Source organism: Petromyzon marinus, chromosome 21, assembly GCF_048934315.1.
Source record: "Petromyzon marinus isolate PM22_M1 ecotype Great Lakes invasive population chromosome 21, UKy_Petmar_22M1.pri1.0, whole genome shotgun sequence".
Classification (NCBI taxonomy): domain Eukaryota; kingdom Metazoa; phylum Chordata; class Hyperoartia; order Petromyzontiformes; family Petromyzontidae; genus Petromyzon; species Petromyzon marinus.
In genome coordinates, this window is record NC_133687.1 from 1510359 (window position 1) to 1525899 (window position 15541).

Below are 15541 nucleotides of genomic sequence, written 5' to 3' on the forward strand. Positions count from 1 at the left end.
AAGCGAAAACTCACGCGTGCGAGGGCAGACACACTCTATTCCACATAGATGGAACTGGGAGTTTGCCGTCACCTTCTGCTGGCAACGTGTATGCGATCCACCAACCCCTTTCCTCCATTGCTGCATTACAGGTGTGCACCATCCCCGCCCGGTGATGCTGCTGGATCACCCATCCAAGCACAACCAGGCTTAGAATGAGACAAAATCGGGCGCATTCTGCGATTTTGGTCTTAAGTGTATTGTATATAAGGGTGTGCAGTATATATCTTTAAGTGGTTAGTGCAGTGCGACAAGCCACATTAGCCAAAGTTTGACTCCCGCTATCTGACATCTTTACAAATTTGGTCATTATTTTATCTGGGCGACCATGGTTTTTTTCTGTCGATAGAGATGTTTGTAATGTTCCGATGATATGAGTTGCACAGATTGATTTGCGAACTTAAACCACACGTTTACAACATTTTGCACGAAAAACAATAAAATACTGTGGATTTATATGGCGTATAAATGCAACCTCATCTCAACACATACAGAAAGTGGGCATGTTTGTTTATTGAGAAACAGAGGCAGTCAGGCACAGACAGAAATTGAAGAAGTGTGAATTTGAATAGAGGCAGGGACCTGACAGCATAGAGGGCTGGGGTAAGGGGAGTTTCCAGACTAAAGGAACAGCAGAGGAAAAAGAGCCCACCGCCTTCGTTGCTGGAGCAGGGAAGTGCATGGTGGGGAATAGAGATGAGAGGGGAGAAGTAGGAGAGTGCGTGGAGGGGGGTTGAGTGACATGAGAGGGGATAGGTAGGAGAGTGAGTGGAGGGGGGTTGAGTGAGATGAAAGGGGAGAGGTAGGAGAGTGTGTGGAGGGGAATAGAGTAAAATTATATGCCTTCAATCTTAGCTTTACCCACCGCAAAACACAAGCGTACAATAACAGCAACCCACCCAGGTTTTAATATAAGACTTAAACACAACAAATAACTCTTAGTAGTTACACACCTGGACTATGTTTTCGAGGCTGCCTGACAAGTTCGCAGCTGTTAATGATTAAACAAAAATCGCCTAACAAGTGAAAGCGGCATGTCGAGAAGCTCACAAAAGCCTAAATTTTAGTCTTCAAATACAATGCCAGACTACCTAACCCTAACCATTACATGAAGTATAAACTTTTAACATTAAATCCGCTTTTCAATTTACCTAAACAAACAACCTTGATGCTAAACTTAAACCTTAGCCCTGAACCTTAATCACGATGTTACCTATAGCACCTAAACTAAACCCTAAACTAAACCTTATGCCATAACTGCCTAAACTTGACCTGAATTCCCTAACCCATAAAAAAAAAATACCACAGGCAAATATTACACAGACCGCCAAAGTATTACACACACAAGTGTTGCGTACGTATTACGACCGTTATTCTGACAGGATTATCCTTGGAGAAGGGGCAATTGGTGCTCTGTCCGTGTATAATTTAGTAAGGCATGATGTGTGGTGCGGTTTACTGTTACACATTTGTGTTGTGGTTTTGTGTGTGCGCATGGTGTGTGTTGGTGATGATGTCCGTGTGAGATGTAAATTGTAAGTATGTCTGTTGAACGTCTTTCGTATTGTACGTAGCCAATCGTGCTAATCAGAGGTGTGATTATGACGATAGTCAGAATGGAGTGATGAGCATGCATGGCGAGTAGTGATGCGTGTGTGTCGGGTTGCTGTTCATGTGGCGTGGCGTGTTGCTATGCATGCGTGGTGTTGTGGCGTGATGGTGCGGTGCACTCTAGCTGCGCAGCGCTTGCAGCCGGGCCTGCATCCCCTCCACGCCTTCCTCATCCTCGCCGCTCGCGGTGGCCACGCTGCTCGCCCCGGGCTTCTCGGGCAGCGCGTCCATCACCTTCCCAGGGGCCTTGCCCAGCGCTCCTAAAAAGACAAAGATCTCCCCGGTATAGCCTTGTATGTATGTATGTTCAACTTCTTTCGCACTGGACATAGCCAACCATGCTAATGGCCTTATCAAACTGTTGGGGTAAGTGCTGTTAGCGAGCGCCTACAAAGGCCGGCACAGCACAAGAGGGGGTAGATGGCCAGCTCCACGTCTGGCCGCCTTTGTCTGTATAGTGGCGATGTATACACATCACACTAGGTACTCATTTTAGGAGACTGAGTCGATATAGGGGAGGCCCAGGACTTGTTCAGATAATATAATCATCACTGGCATTGGACGTGAACGGGAATCGAACTCTGGTTACCGAGTTCGTAGCACAGCGCGCTAACCATTGCACTACCGCTCCTACACACACAGGTATGTACACAAAACAAAAATCCCCCGTTAAACCTTTAACAGACTGCTGGGACAAGAGCGGTTAGTGAGCAGCTATGAAGGCTAGCAACGGCACACAGGAGGGTGGGTGAACAACACCAACACCACACCCGCGAAAAAGAAATTCATAGCTCATCGGATTCCTCCAGTCTAAATAAAGATTCTGATTCTGAACTTTCTGTATATTAGCCACCTGGTAATCTGCTTCTGATTGTGAGCATAGATCTGCCGCCCTCCATTGTTGTGTACAGTAGCATCCATCATTAGCCTCCTTTACAGATGTCGACGTTGACACTGCCAGTACGTCATCGGCAAGTCCAACCAGCTCCAAATCCCCCTATATCACGTAAGCCCATTTATTATCTCGTACCATGTCCATTTAGTTCCCTCTATCTGGCCAAAGAAAAGTTCCTTGGGCATGCGGTGGCTGGGCCTGTGGGCTCCATGACCCAGCCAATATAGCCTCCTCGCCTGCAGGAAGGGCTCACTTATGGGATTGTGTCCAGATTTTTCAAAGACCTGTGAGCTCTGGACACAATCCAGTCTGGTTAGCCCCATGTATCGTAAGCAGGCCTTTTCACATCAAGTACACACCAATACGCACACACAGACACGTACGTACCAGCTGTCACTTCGTAGAGGATCTTGTCAATCTCGGCATCGGCTTCCTCCTCCAGATCATCTTGGTCTTCCATTCCCTCAAACGTGTCGTCCATCATCTCCTCAATAATACCAGCCTGCAGGAACATCAGCCCATCCACATCCATCAGGGCTGAAATGAGGACAACGGCAATGGTAATGACAGTGCTCGTGATGGCAATGATACAGCCATTGGTCACAATGATTCTGCAAATCGTGGTCACCACAGTGCTGATGGTGCTGATGGTGAATGAGGCACCACCTTCATCATCTCCTTAGAAAGCTCTCGCATGGCCGCCTGGATCTCGGGAACGCGAACCAGGCTCTGCATGGCTTTCATCACCTCGGTGCTCCGTTGCAGAGCTCCCGACATCTTCTGGAGCGCTGCACAAATACAGCCACACAGTTTCACAAGACAAATATCCCCCGTATAGTCTTTTACCTAGCAACAACCGCCATTCGCGGTGACGTCACCACGACGCTTGTGCCAGGCTATGTGCACCTGGAGGCCACGTGAAGTGTCGAACGCCCGCTGGTAGGTCACGGGGCAGACCCAGATGCCACAGGTCGACTGACTGAAACGACTGGCTGATGCACCACCTGTGCCCCCTCCTGTGCCAACTTGCTGTGCTTTAGCCACCCGGCACTCCGCTCGGTGTTGTGAGCGTCGCTCCTCCGCCCTCCGTTGTTGTTGGAGGGCGACTGCCTCCAACTGCCCAGCAGCGTCCTCCATGAGCCTCCTCCACAGAGGCCGATCTTGACACCGCTGGTACCAGTCATCAGCAAGTCCACTCAGCTCCACGTCCTCCTGTACCACATCACTCCATCTCTTCTCTAGCCCGTGCCGCGCCCATTTAGCCACCTCGATCCGGCCGAACAAAAGCTGTTTAGGTATGCGGTGGCTGGGCATGCAGGTTATATTACCCAACCAACGCAGCCTTGCCTGCCGGAGAAGCTCACCGATGGGACTTTGTCCACATCTTTCAAGGATTTGTGAGCTCCTCACACAATCCAGCCTGGTTAAACCCAGGATGGATCGTAGGCAGGCCAGCCTAAATCTTTCTAACCGGCGAAGATGTTCTATTAGGGGGGTCCACGTTTCGTAAGCGTAGAGAAAGGAGGGAATGACCGTGGCCGAGAAGACCTGAAGCTTCGTGCAGAGTGATAGACCAGGTAGCTTTCACACAGCGTTACGCAACCGATGAAAAGATGCCGCTCGACTGATTCGGAGCGAGACCTCTGCTGTTAACCGGAGCCGGTCATAATCACATTGCCAAGGTATGCAAACTCTGCACAACTGCCCCATCACAGATTGGGAGATGTGGGGGTGGGGTGTCCGATGGTACAAAATACCCACGCAGGTGCTTAGTTTTGGTGGGGCTGATGGTAAGGCCCCACCTCTTGGTGGCAAGCTCCAGGTTCAGGTGCTTAGTTTTGGTGGGGCTGATGGTAAGGCCCCACCTCTTGGTGGCAAGCTCCAGGTTCAGTAGCAGCGCTTCCAACTCCTCCTCTGAGTGAGCAGCAATTACCAGATCATCGGCATACATAACGTGGTTGAGCAAATAGGGAGCCATTCCTTGACCGCACCCGGGCCTCGATCAGCCTCCAATTGTATCTGTACTTTTGCATAGCACTACGCAGTGCACATACAGCACACACAGCACCACAAAGTACACACGTATAGCCTTTACAGACTGTTGGGGCTAGTGCTGTTCACAAGCACCTATGAAGGCCGTCACGGCAGACGAGGGGGGGTGGGTGGCCAGGTCCACGCCTGGGGTGCCTTTGTTTTCCGATGTTAGCCAATAAATGGTGGTGATGTCACCACGGAACTTGTGCCAGGCCACGTGATGCGTCGAAAGTTTGCAGGAAAAAAATCACGGGACAGACCCAGGTGTTATGGGTTGACTGAGATGACTGAAAGATGGACCAACTGTGCTTCCTACTGTGCCAAATTGCTGTGTTTTAGCCACCCAGCACTCCGGTCGTTGTTGTGAACATCGTTCCTTCGCCCTCCGTGGTTGTTGGAGGGCAACTGCCTCCAACTGCCCAAGAGCATCCTTCATGAGCCTCCTCCACAGAGGCCGATCTTTACACTACTGGAACCAGTCATCGGCAACTCCATACACACAGTAACACAGTCACACAGCGCTACTGTCACCGATCCCCGCACACACAGCCACAAAGACACACTCAGTCACGCACACAGCTGGTTCTTCATGGTCATGATGACGCTGTTCATCTGAGCCTTGGAGGCGTGCAGCTTGGAGATGGCGCGGCGCGAGCGGATCAGCTCCTTGGCCAGGATGACGCAGACCTCGCGCTCATTCTTCTTGGCGGCATCCTTCAGGGAGCGCTTCACCTTTTCCTCCTCGCGTTGGATGCCTGGGCACGCGCACAAAGAACGTGTCCCACCGTGTTACTGCTTCCTTAAGCTATTCTAGGTCACGTGGGCATGCGAGTCGCTGACCCTCGATGAGTGTGGAGCAGATAATTACTATTCTTTTTTTATTTTACCAGGCAAGGCCCACTTAGCTATGTAGCTCTTTTTCAGAAGCAACTTGGCACAAATGAAAGCTCAACGAAGTGGCTTATCATGCGGAAATTTCTAGCAGCGAAATACTCTAAACTCATGTTCATTCTAAATGTGGAGGGAAAAATCAGACCGGGAGAAAAATCCACGTGACCACAGGGATAACATGCAAACTCCAAATATACAGGCATCAGTCGGGATTAAACCCACGACCTCCTTTATACAGGAGAGGTAGTTAACATCTCACCACTGTGGCACCCATGTGAGTCGCTAACCCACGGTGAGTGAGGAGCAAATCATAATGAAACCAGCGTGCTCACGTAAAGATATTTTATTTATTGGCAAGCATGGTATATCCGCAGAATAATTGAAAGTTGACTGTATTGGCCACCGTGGCACCACTGTGGCGAGACGTTAACTACCTCGCCTGGTATACAGGAGGTCGTGGGTTTGATCCCGACCCTGATGCCTGCTGTATATTTTGAGTTTGCATGTTCTCCCCATGGCCGCGTGTATTTGGCTGCTTTAAATTTCCACGTGACAAGCCACTACATTGAGCTATCGTTTGTGGCTAGGTCGCTTCTGAAAGAGAGCTACATAGCTCAGTGGACCTTACCTGGTCAAATATTTTTTTTTAGCTTTTTTTAATATCTTTAGCAATGTGCGCTAGTCTGTGCGTGTGGGAATCTCACTGCGTATCTGCCTGTCGATGCCTCGCATCTCTTTGCGGAGTTGCGTGGACCACTCGTTCACCTGTCCGGCACACAAACATTGATTGGGCGTTCAACTTGTGCAGACCTTTACTGGCTAACAGACGCAAATGCAGAGGTCACCCATAAAGTCCACACACAGATGCTACTGCGTAGGCTTTCGCGACTGTGGTGTGTAGCTCTCCCAACGTGTTTTTCGGGTTGTATTGGGGTGTCGTTCGCTAAGATGTCCGACGTTTTTCTCCACGGGATTCTCCAGTTCCTGAAAAAAAATCTCCCCAGCACATGAAGCAAAATGTCAAATAATATGCTTTAAGCAACACGCGCTACAACATGAACAAAGATCCCCCGTATGGTCCTTCACAGATTGTTGTGGCAAGTGCTGTTTGTGCAGTATAGAACCTACATACTGTTTGGGACATGTTCAGAACGCACTCTAACTCATCAGGATAAAAAAAAATATATTCACGTACAAAGTCGACGAGATCCACCGTCAGTCCACCCCAAATAGGCTACAGCATGGGACGGGAAACGTGTTCATAAACAAAGTGCTGTTAGCGAACACCTATGAAAGCCGGAACGGCACACGAGGGGGTGGTGGGTGGCCAACACCACGCCCGGCCGCCTTCGTCTCTCCAGTGGTCATGTCTACACACCACACCAGGTACTCATTTTAGGCTGAGTCGACCTAGGGAAGGCCCAGGAACGGTTCAGATAATCGTCACTGGTGTTGGTTGTGAGCGGGAGTCGATCCCGTGTCGCCGGGTTCGTAGCGCAGGGCGCCACCGCTCCCCACACACGCAATAGACACTCACCCCAGTGGCTTATGTCACTGTTGAGAGGCCAGATATCGAAAACATCCTCCCCTCGAGGGCCCGATGAGTGCGGCTAAGACGCTACTTGGAGTGACGGATAAATATTCGCAAGACCGCTTGGTTGAAGCCTTCATCCAGCAGCGGACAGTTTATGGCTGCAGATGGCGGTCACGAGAATGTTATAATTCACAGCCTAAGAGACAATGTAAAGTATCCTCCCCAACCACATTAGGCCTAAGCGTGGAGCTGCAATAAACATTTGATCAGCGGTCCGGAGTGAATTAACTCCAAAAACGCAGTTAATGTCAACACTTGTATAACACGTAGACTTTCGCGACCAATATTATCCATAAGTTTGTTTGGGTTAAATATAAATGCATCGTTAAACCCGCACAGCCAATTAGTAAGGTTTGTCACGTTAACAAAACGTGGCCAATTCGTGACTAGATCATCACTAAACCGGTTGTTTAAGGCTGAACCTCTCTACGTGACTTTACCGAAAGACCCATAGAATATTAATTCCCGCAGTCACGAAAGCTTAAAGTGAAGATTCGGTTGTGTTGGAGAGTAAAACCACTACGGCATTTACAATCTGAGTACCGTAACCCTACGCGTGTAAGAACAAAAAAACAAACACAGCATCGGGCGACATCCAGAGTTATGGAGAAATCCTCCTCCTGTTTCGAGCTTAAACAAGTGATAAATTACACGTTTATATTTACGCAATATAAACTCCACCCTCCCAAAAAAAACACCTCATGTGTGCATCGACGCTTGTAAACCGCGAGACTCGCCACACGGCCTCACCATCTCCCTGGGAGGTTTATCCGAACTCTTGCCAAACAGCCCCATGGTTTCTTCGGCAGCTGTATATAGAGAGAGAGCGCGCTAAGGATACTCCACTGTGGTAATAGCCAAACGTTGTTATTGATAATCGGGACGACCACGATCGTTGATTTTAGTCAAAACTAATCACGACCGCCGCCCGATTGTCAACAGCTGCGGACACGCTTCCGGGGTACGCGTCTTTACGTCACGGCGGCGGCGGCGACGTCACGCGTATCTCACGTAGCGGCGGCGACGTCACGCGTGCCTCACGTGGCGGCGGCGACGTCACGCGTGTCTCACTTGGCGGCGACGTCACGCGTGTCGCGGTACGGTTGGGACTTCTTTCTAGCACGGGCTTATTTTGGTGTTTCCACCGTGGTTGGCACAGTAGGGGGCACGGATTGTGGTGCGTCTACCGGGTCATCCCAGTCAGCCAACCCATGGCGCCTGCTGGGTCTTTGACACTTGACGTGGCCTCATAGTGCACCTAGCCTGGCACAGACGCCGTGGTGACGTCACCGTCACTTAGTGACGAATTGCGGTTGTTGGCATTGGACTTGTTTCGCCGCCCCACGCCGAGCGACCGTTGCTCATAGGGAGGTGCGGAACGTAACGACGCAACAGGATGGGCGATGTGAGCGACGCGACGATGTGATCGCAGACAGCGCAAACGAGTTTTCGAGTGGGCGGTGACGTCATCACGCAAACTGGCTAGCCGGCGTTAGGGGCACGTCCATAAATGACGTCACGCGATTTTGGACGATTTTTGACCCCCCCCTTCGTCACACGGCGTCACAAAAAGTCAGACCCACCCTCAAATATGACGTCACAAAGCTCTGCCTCCCCCCCAAAAATAATTAAACACGCTTCAAATCGTATTCAACCGAGAAGATGGATTCTATCTTAGCAATCATTGGAAAGATTTGATAAACCATTTCAGGTCTTAATTGATTGTTCACGCTTACAGTGGCTTTCAGACAGCATACATTATAAAAAATTTCGTCTCCCCCCTCCTCTTTTCAGAATATAGATGGACTAGTCCTAAATAAACTGCCAAATCGTTGCGCGTGGCGCTAACGTTTTTATAAATAAATAAATGCGACGTTTAAAAATAAATTTATGCAAACCAACACACCTGAAGACGACCGTTTGAGTTATGGTCGAAACGTCGTGAGAATTTTTTATTGTTTTATATATATTTTATTATTTTGTTGTTTCCCTTCAACGTTACTTTACCGAAAAAACTAAGAATATGAATTACTGCAGTCACGAAAGCTTTAAATCAAAATTTTACGCTTCAAATCGCTTTAAACTATTGTCATTGTCGTGCGTAATGTGGCGCTGCACTCTGATGTTGTAGTAGAAAACATTTATTAAAAAGTCTATTAAGTAGAACGTGTTGTCTATATTTATTTAAAGTTGCGCATTTTGATGTGACGTCACAGTCTCGTCACACATCGTCACAAATGTCTGACCCCCCTAGGTGCGTGACGTCATTTATGGACGTCACGCATCTAGCGTGACGGCGTTACTGTCCTAGAGTTGTCTGGGGATGACGTCATCACGCAAATTGCCTAGCCGGCGTTACTGTTCTCCAGTTCTCGAGTGGTGACGTCATCACGCAAACTGCCGAGCCGGCGTTACTGTTCTCGAGTTCTCGGGGGGGTGACGTCATCACCCAAACTGGCGAGCCGGCGTTAGTTCTCGGGGGGGTGACGTCTTCACCCAAACTGGCGAGCCGGCGTGACTGTCCTCGAGCTCTCGGGGGGGGTGACGTCATCACCCAAACTGGCGAGCCGGCGTTAGTTTTCGGGCGAGGGGGTGACGTCATCACCCAAACTGCCGAGCCGGCGTGACTGTCCTCGAGCTCTCGGGGCGGGGTGACGTCATCACGCAAATTGGCGAGCCGGCGCTCCCGTACTTGATCAACGTCACAACTTGATGACCAACGTCATCACGCCCAGCAGGGTACAGTCGGCGTCGTGACGTCATCCTGTAAAAACTACAACAAAACTACAACAGCGTTGCAATTTTTTTTATAATAAAAGGCCACGTTTCGGGCAGTGGCCCTTCTGATTTGTTGACGGCAAAAACAGAAATGAATGAAGTCAGAGGGGCCTGGGATGTCCCTCTTTTTTCGTATGGGCTGCTCGTGTAGAGGCATAGCATCGACTACAATCTCACACTCAAGGTGGTTATGAAGCCTAGATATTCGCGTTAGAAGTAGCGAAGTGTATTGGCTGTGATGCCTACCTTCGTATTTGTGGATCGGGGCATTGTATGATCCTGTTCTGGATGACCACAGTTGCACACTGGACCGATGAGACTGAATGAAGGCGAGACTTAAAATCGCCTCTGCTGCTCCTGGTGGGATGAGTGGGTTCGCGTAGCCCTCCGCATGCGACTCCACCCAGCACTTCGATGCATCTCTTCCCCCGAATAAACGGAAGTCAAAATCGATATTTATTTTTGGCGACTCCGTTCAACCGCGCACATAAACGCCGCGACCCACCTGGCGGGGATCATTCTGTTGTCATGTCCAAGCGCAGCGAGGACGAATGCGTAGAAGAGCTGAACAAGCGAATGCACTCCATGCTTGGGTATGGGCAGTATCATAAGTCTTATCCAAGCTGCTCAAACTGCCTGCACGACTTAAGGCCTTTATTTGTCATAACGGAATGCATAATACAGTGAAACTGCTCTCTTCTCTTCATTATTATTTGTGACCTACCAATGTCTGCAGCCAGGATCAATCGATGATAATCCTATTACCTGCAGATATTTAACAGATGAGATGCGTTGCACCGTTAATTCCTCCTGTTTGGTAATACTTCTCTTGTCCATATGCATCTGTGCAGATAGGGTTTTTTTATGCGGTTAAGCCAGTCCCCACTTACCGCTCGTATCAATGCGGATAAGAGGAGCGACGACCCACTACTCTGTAGAGTAACATTACTATAAACGCTTGTTACAATATGAACAGCGCATTGAAAACGCGTACTTTTTACGTACCGTTTACAAAGTGTGTTCACAAATCCACACTGAGAAACACGATGATTTACAGAGGGATGTAAATTATTTTTTAAGATTAGTGTATTTAAATAGAGGTACTGCAGGTAAGTAGTTTTCAGTTTTAATGACATAGTTTAACAAGACAACAACACTTGCCACCATCCTTCAAACCCATTGGTGCGAAAGAGTTAAGGAACGAAACAGGTGGACTTCTCCACAAATCTGGCTGTCGCCTGATGAAGCTAGTTGTAATTACTGTCGAAACGTCGTACTCAAATTGCAAATGTTGTGGCTTGGCTCTCCAACACACCGGTGTTGCTGTACCCGTGACAAATTGGCACGTTCTGTTTACGTGACAACTCTTACTAGTTGGCTGTGTAGGGTGGTGGCGGGTTTTAACGACAAATTTATATATTTACGTGATCTAACCCAAAAATAATGTTTATGCGAGAGCCAGGGGCTTATGGGACACCGGGGTCCCGCCATAAGGTAAAATTTGACATATACCGTATTTTCCCGCATATAACCCGCGGGGTATACCACTTTTTACAAACAAAACAAGACAATGCGGGGTATATGGAGGTATGGGCTATCCAAAAAAATATTTTACACGTGACTCGTTTAAATTGTTTCATGGTAGGACTATCCACTATGCAACACTTACCTTTGACTAAAGCACTGCTGAATAAACCACTCACACTAAAATTGCACGTTATCACGTTTTAAATTAATTGTTTGTACAATTAAACGACAATGTTTGAAGTGTGCGCACTGTTTACCGGCGACGGGAGAGCTGGGGGGAGATAGGTGGGGGTTGGGGCAGCTGGGGGGAGAGAGAGGTGGGGGTTGGGGGGTGGGGCAGCTGGGGGGGGGAGAGAGGTGGGGGTTGGGGGGTGGGGCAGCTGGGGGGAGAGAGAGGTGGGGGTTGGGGGGTGGGGCAGCTGAGGGGAGAGAGAGGTGGGGGTTGGGGGGTGGGGCAGCTGAGGGGAGAGAGAGGTGGGGGTTGGGGGGTGGGGCAGCTGGGGGGAGAGAGAGGTGGGGGGGCGAGGCAACGGCGTTACCGTAGTGCCGCTATTATCTGCGCAGTGCGCAATCTACCAGTGCTAAAACTGTACTTACTTATCTACCAGTTATATGTTACTTATTTATTGGATATTTACTTTTGTTACATATTTACTGTTTTAAGTTCACTCGTTTCTGGTTAGTTTGTTTTCTTTGTGCACGTTATGATTTTAATGTTAACAATTGATAGTGGAATGTATTACAAATGTAAACTTCGTATTAATATGATGGAATTAAGCTGTGGTAACGACGTTAAATATATGAATGCATGCGGGGTGTATGGAGGTGCGGGCTATCTGAAATTTGTTTTACACAAAACGCAATTTTTGCGGGGTATATGCGTCTGCGGGTTATATGCGTATGTGGGTTATATTCGGGAAAATACGGTAACCATGGTAGTAGCAATCGAGTGACGAGGTGTGACTGACTGGGGCGTGAGAGTGATTTTAGTGAATTTCAAGTGCTTGCTTATAATCCAGACTGATGATTAAATGGTGGTGGTGTACCTGCATACCCTTGGCACACGAGTAACAATGACGACGTTAATGTTAATGATGACACCTTCAACTTTCCTTCCGATGCACATCACGCTTTATTTCCTCCAAGAATTACCGCATCCGCTATCTAGACACCAACATGGCTGATATCGCGGGTAGGATTTATGGCTCAGCTCATGTACAAAACAGTAATCGCACATATTTGCTTGATTAAAGTCCATTGAAACGAACTGCACGTGGAACACATTCGTGAAACAAGTGGAGGCATCTGTCAGGATATCTTTTGAAGACAGACTGGGGTCAGAATGATAGAGATGGTGGACGAGAGCATATCGGGGTGCTTTTTATAATGAACTTGAAAATGAAATGTAACATTTGCCAAATTCTAATAAATTACCCAAAAACTACTCAATTGGATTTACAATTGAAGGATCTCGACGCCGTGGTCATTGTAACTGGCATCCAATAGAGGTGAACAGCGTTTACCGAAAACGCATTGGCTGAGAAGCCACCTGGCATCAGTGCAAGGGGGCGCACTGCACTGATGATGTTCAATAAACTTTTTAACGTAGCGTTTTTTTTTATTTGACCAGGTAATGCCCACTGAGCTATAGCACTCTTTTTCATAAGCGATCTGGCCATAAATGAAAGTTAAACGAAGTGGCGTATCATGTGAAAACGCTTATTTTTAAATGTGGAGGAAGAAATCGGAGGACCCCGGAGAAAAATCCACGCGATCACGGTGAGAGAGACATGCAAACTACAAATATACAGCAGCAGGCGCCAGTGTCAGGATCGAACCCACGACCTCCTGTATACCAAGTGAGGTAGTTAACATCTCGCCACCATGGCATCCCCAATAACGACGAAAACCAGTACAGTTTGTTGTTTGCGCATGAGCGAGAATACACGGCACACAGTCCCATATAATAAGCCAAAGTAAATCCACTGCTGGATGAATGCCTCCACAGGCCATTGCCATCTCTCGGTCCTGTAATATGATTTACCCAGTACCTGCACACCTCCGATTAGCAAGGTTGGCTACGTACATTGCGAAAGAAGTTCAACATGCAAACATCCACACGGATTGATTTTATCGCTCCATCTCCTCGGAGAAAGCCCTGTCAGATGCGTCCCACTCCTTTTGTTATTGGTGGTAGTAATATAAGGGATGCCGAGAGGCAAACTCAATTCATAAATAAATAAACAACACTCACCGGTTCTAACGGCTCCTCGTGAGTTCGAATAGCGCGCTCGACTCTTATTGGCAAGCAGCTATCACAGGGGGGAGGCGCCGACGTTAGGGCACGCCCCGTCAACGTTGAAGGTGGAGAGCCATTCTGTTGGATATATAGGCCTTTTTCCAAAATTGATAGTAATAATAAAATTTGCCGATAGATTTTTTAATAGTAACCGAAATAAATAAATAAACACCCGCTACCTCATCACAGCTCCCCTCGAACACCAGGCCGTCAGGAGATGAATCATAAAAGCTAATAAACCAAGTAAAAAGGAGACGGGGGGAGTGAAACACTAAGGGAATTCCAGGCGCCAAGGGCTCCATCTTGGAAATCCTAGACAGTGTGACGCCACGTGCACAAGCGAGTTTAAACAATTTTCCTCTTCTTTGCTATGAAAACAACAGTTAAAGTTCAGAACTCAACCCAAGGATAAGCTAACATTATCAATCCTCACACTCACTCCAATTAAAAACCAGGCCACAATCTACATCAGTGAATCATTACCCATTTATTAATTCGACACTAAATGTTATTTTCACCTTCAATAATTTTCTACACGACCTGACCGAAGCATCAAGAATAGTTCTGGCAGCCAGAGTTATTCCTAAGTCAAAACGAATTCTCTAACCTCAGGACATCAGGAATAAAATAAAATAAATGAGAACTCATACATAATAGCCCGGACCCTCGGATACAGATGAGGAGCAAAGTTAATACAATGTTAAATCACAAATCTTGGGGAACATAAACAAATAATAATGATGCAGTGTTAAATCAAGGGTTATCGAGAAGAGATGAGGTAGAATGGGTCGGGCTTACACAGCCAGGATAAACTGTATTCCAGAGAGACCCCGGCCGGCTTTGTCTTCCCGCAGCGCTAAAGAGCAGGAATTAACACCAGAGCGAAGGAATTACTCTTTATTGCGAGGGACATCTGCGCCCACGGAAGTGCGGTGACTTAATAAATAACACACACACACAAACACACACGGCACACCACACCACTACGCAGAGCGAGATCAAAGGAATTCCTCATGGCCTGGCAGCTTCCAGACAGCGAAGCGAGCGGACAAGTAATTAACACGACGCCCGACCACACAATACACATAGTGTCATACATACCATTAATGCTAACGTTATTCACCTTAAATTACGATACACCTTGCCCGTTACCCGACCTTGCAAACACCAAGGAATACAAATTCCAACAGTCAAGGAACTTACACTTTAAACTCAGGATATATATATAAAAAAATAACTCCATCATAACAACGCGAATCTCTGTATACAGACGGGGAGACGAAAATGAAGGAAACCCGAGAAGTGTGTCGGGTTGACAGTGTTACAACACAAATGAAACCCTGAAACATAGACCCAATTAATATTTGTGCAGGTTAAACCGAGAGCCAGCCAGAGAGAGAGCCTCCCGGCCGTCTTTGTCTTCCAGCAGCACGTGATAAGAATTTAGATACACCAGCGGATCATCTTTTCGTGAAAATAAAAATCAAATACCACGATGGAAAACAACTATAAATACCTTGAGTCACAGACAGAATCGTGACTGCGAGTGGTACGGTACCAAAATATGATAAAGTAAATGTTAACTTTAAAAGCCTCAACCCACCCTTTGTGCGTTGAGAAATGTGGGCGTCGAGAAACGAGGGCTTGATCGGACGGAAGGTTCGCCCCTCCCCCCAGATTGTATAACGCAGACAAAGGGACGCCTTCGGGGAAATCTCGAGCATCTGTTCCTTTTGATGGTTTATGGCTTGAGGAAGGCAACGAACAGAACCATGCCATAAATGACACACACACATACACACCCACGGACACACACACTCTAATCCCACGACACACAGCTAGATCAAAAGGAGCTCCGCCCCTTGTGAGAAGG

The 15541-nt window shown here is 47.9% G+C and overlaps 1 protein-coding gene across 2 annotated transcripts; it reads right to left on the reverse strand.

The window, feature by feature from the left end:
• Window positions 1-532: 532 nt before the first annotated feature.
• CHMP3 (charged multivesicular body protein 3) lies at window positions 533-10127 on the reverse strand. Of its 2 annotated transcripts, none has more exons than XM_076068354.1 (6): window positions 10089-10127; window positions 6175-6235; window positions 5155-5334; window positions 3212-3333; window positions 2933-3047; window positions 533-1910 (listed from the first exon to the last, which is right to left on the reverse strand). In XM_076068354.1, exons 1-6 carry the CDS (start codon window positions 10110-10112, stop codon window positions 1771-1773), a joined length of 642 nt encoding a protein of 213 aa, XP_075924469.1. In that variant the 5' UTR covers window positions 10113-10127; the 3' UTR covers window positions 533-1770. The 2 variants fall into 2 exon arrangements, with proteins under 2 accessions (XP_075924469.1, XP_032814305.1); XM_032958414.2 differs by lacking the exon at window positions 10089-10127 and adding an exon at window positions 7815-8053.
• Between the last annotated feature and the right edge of the window lie 5414 nt (window positions 10128-15541).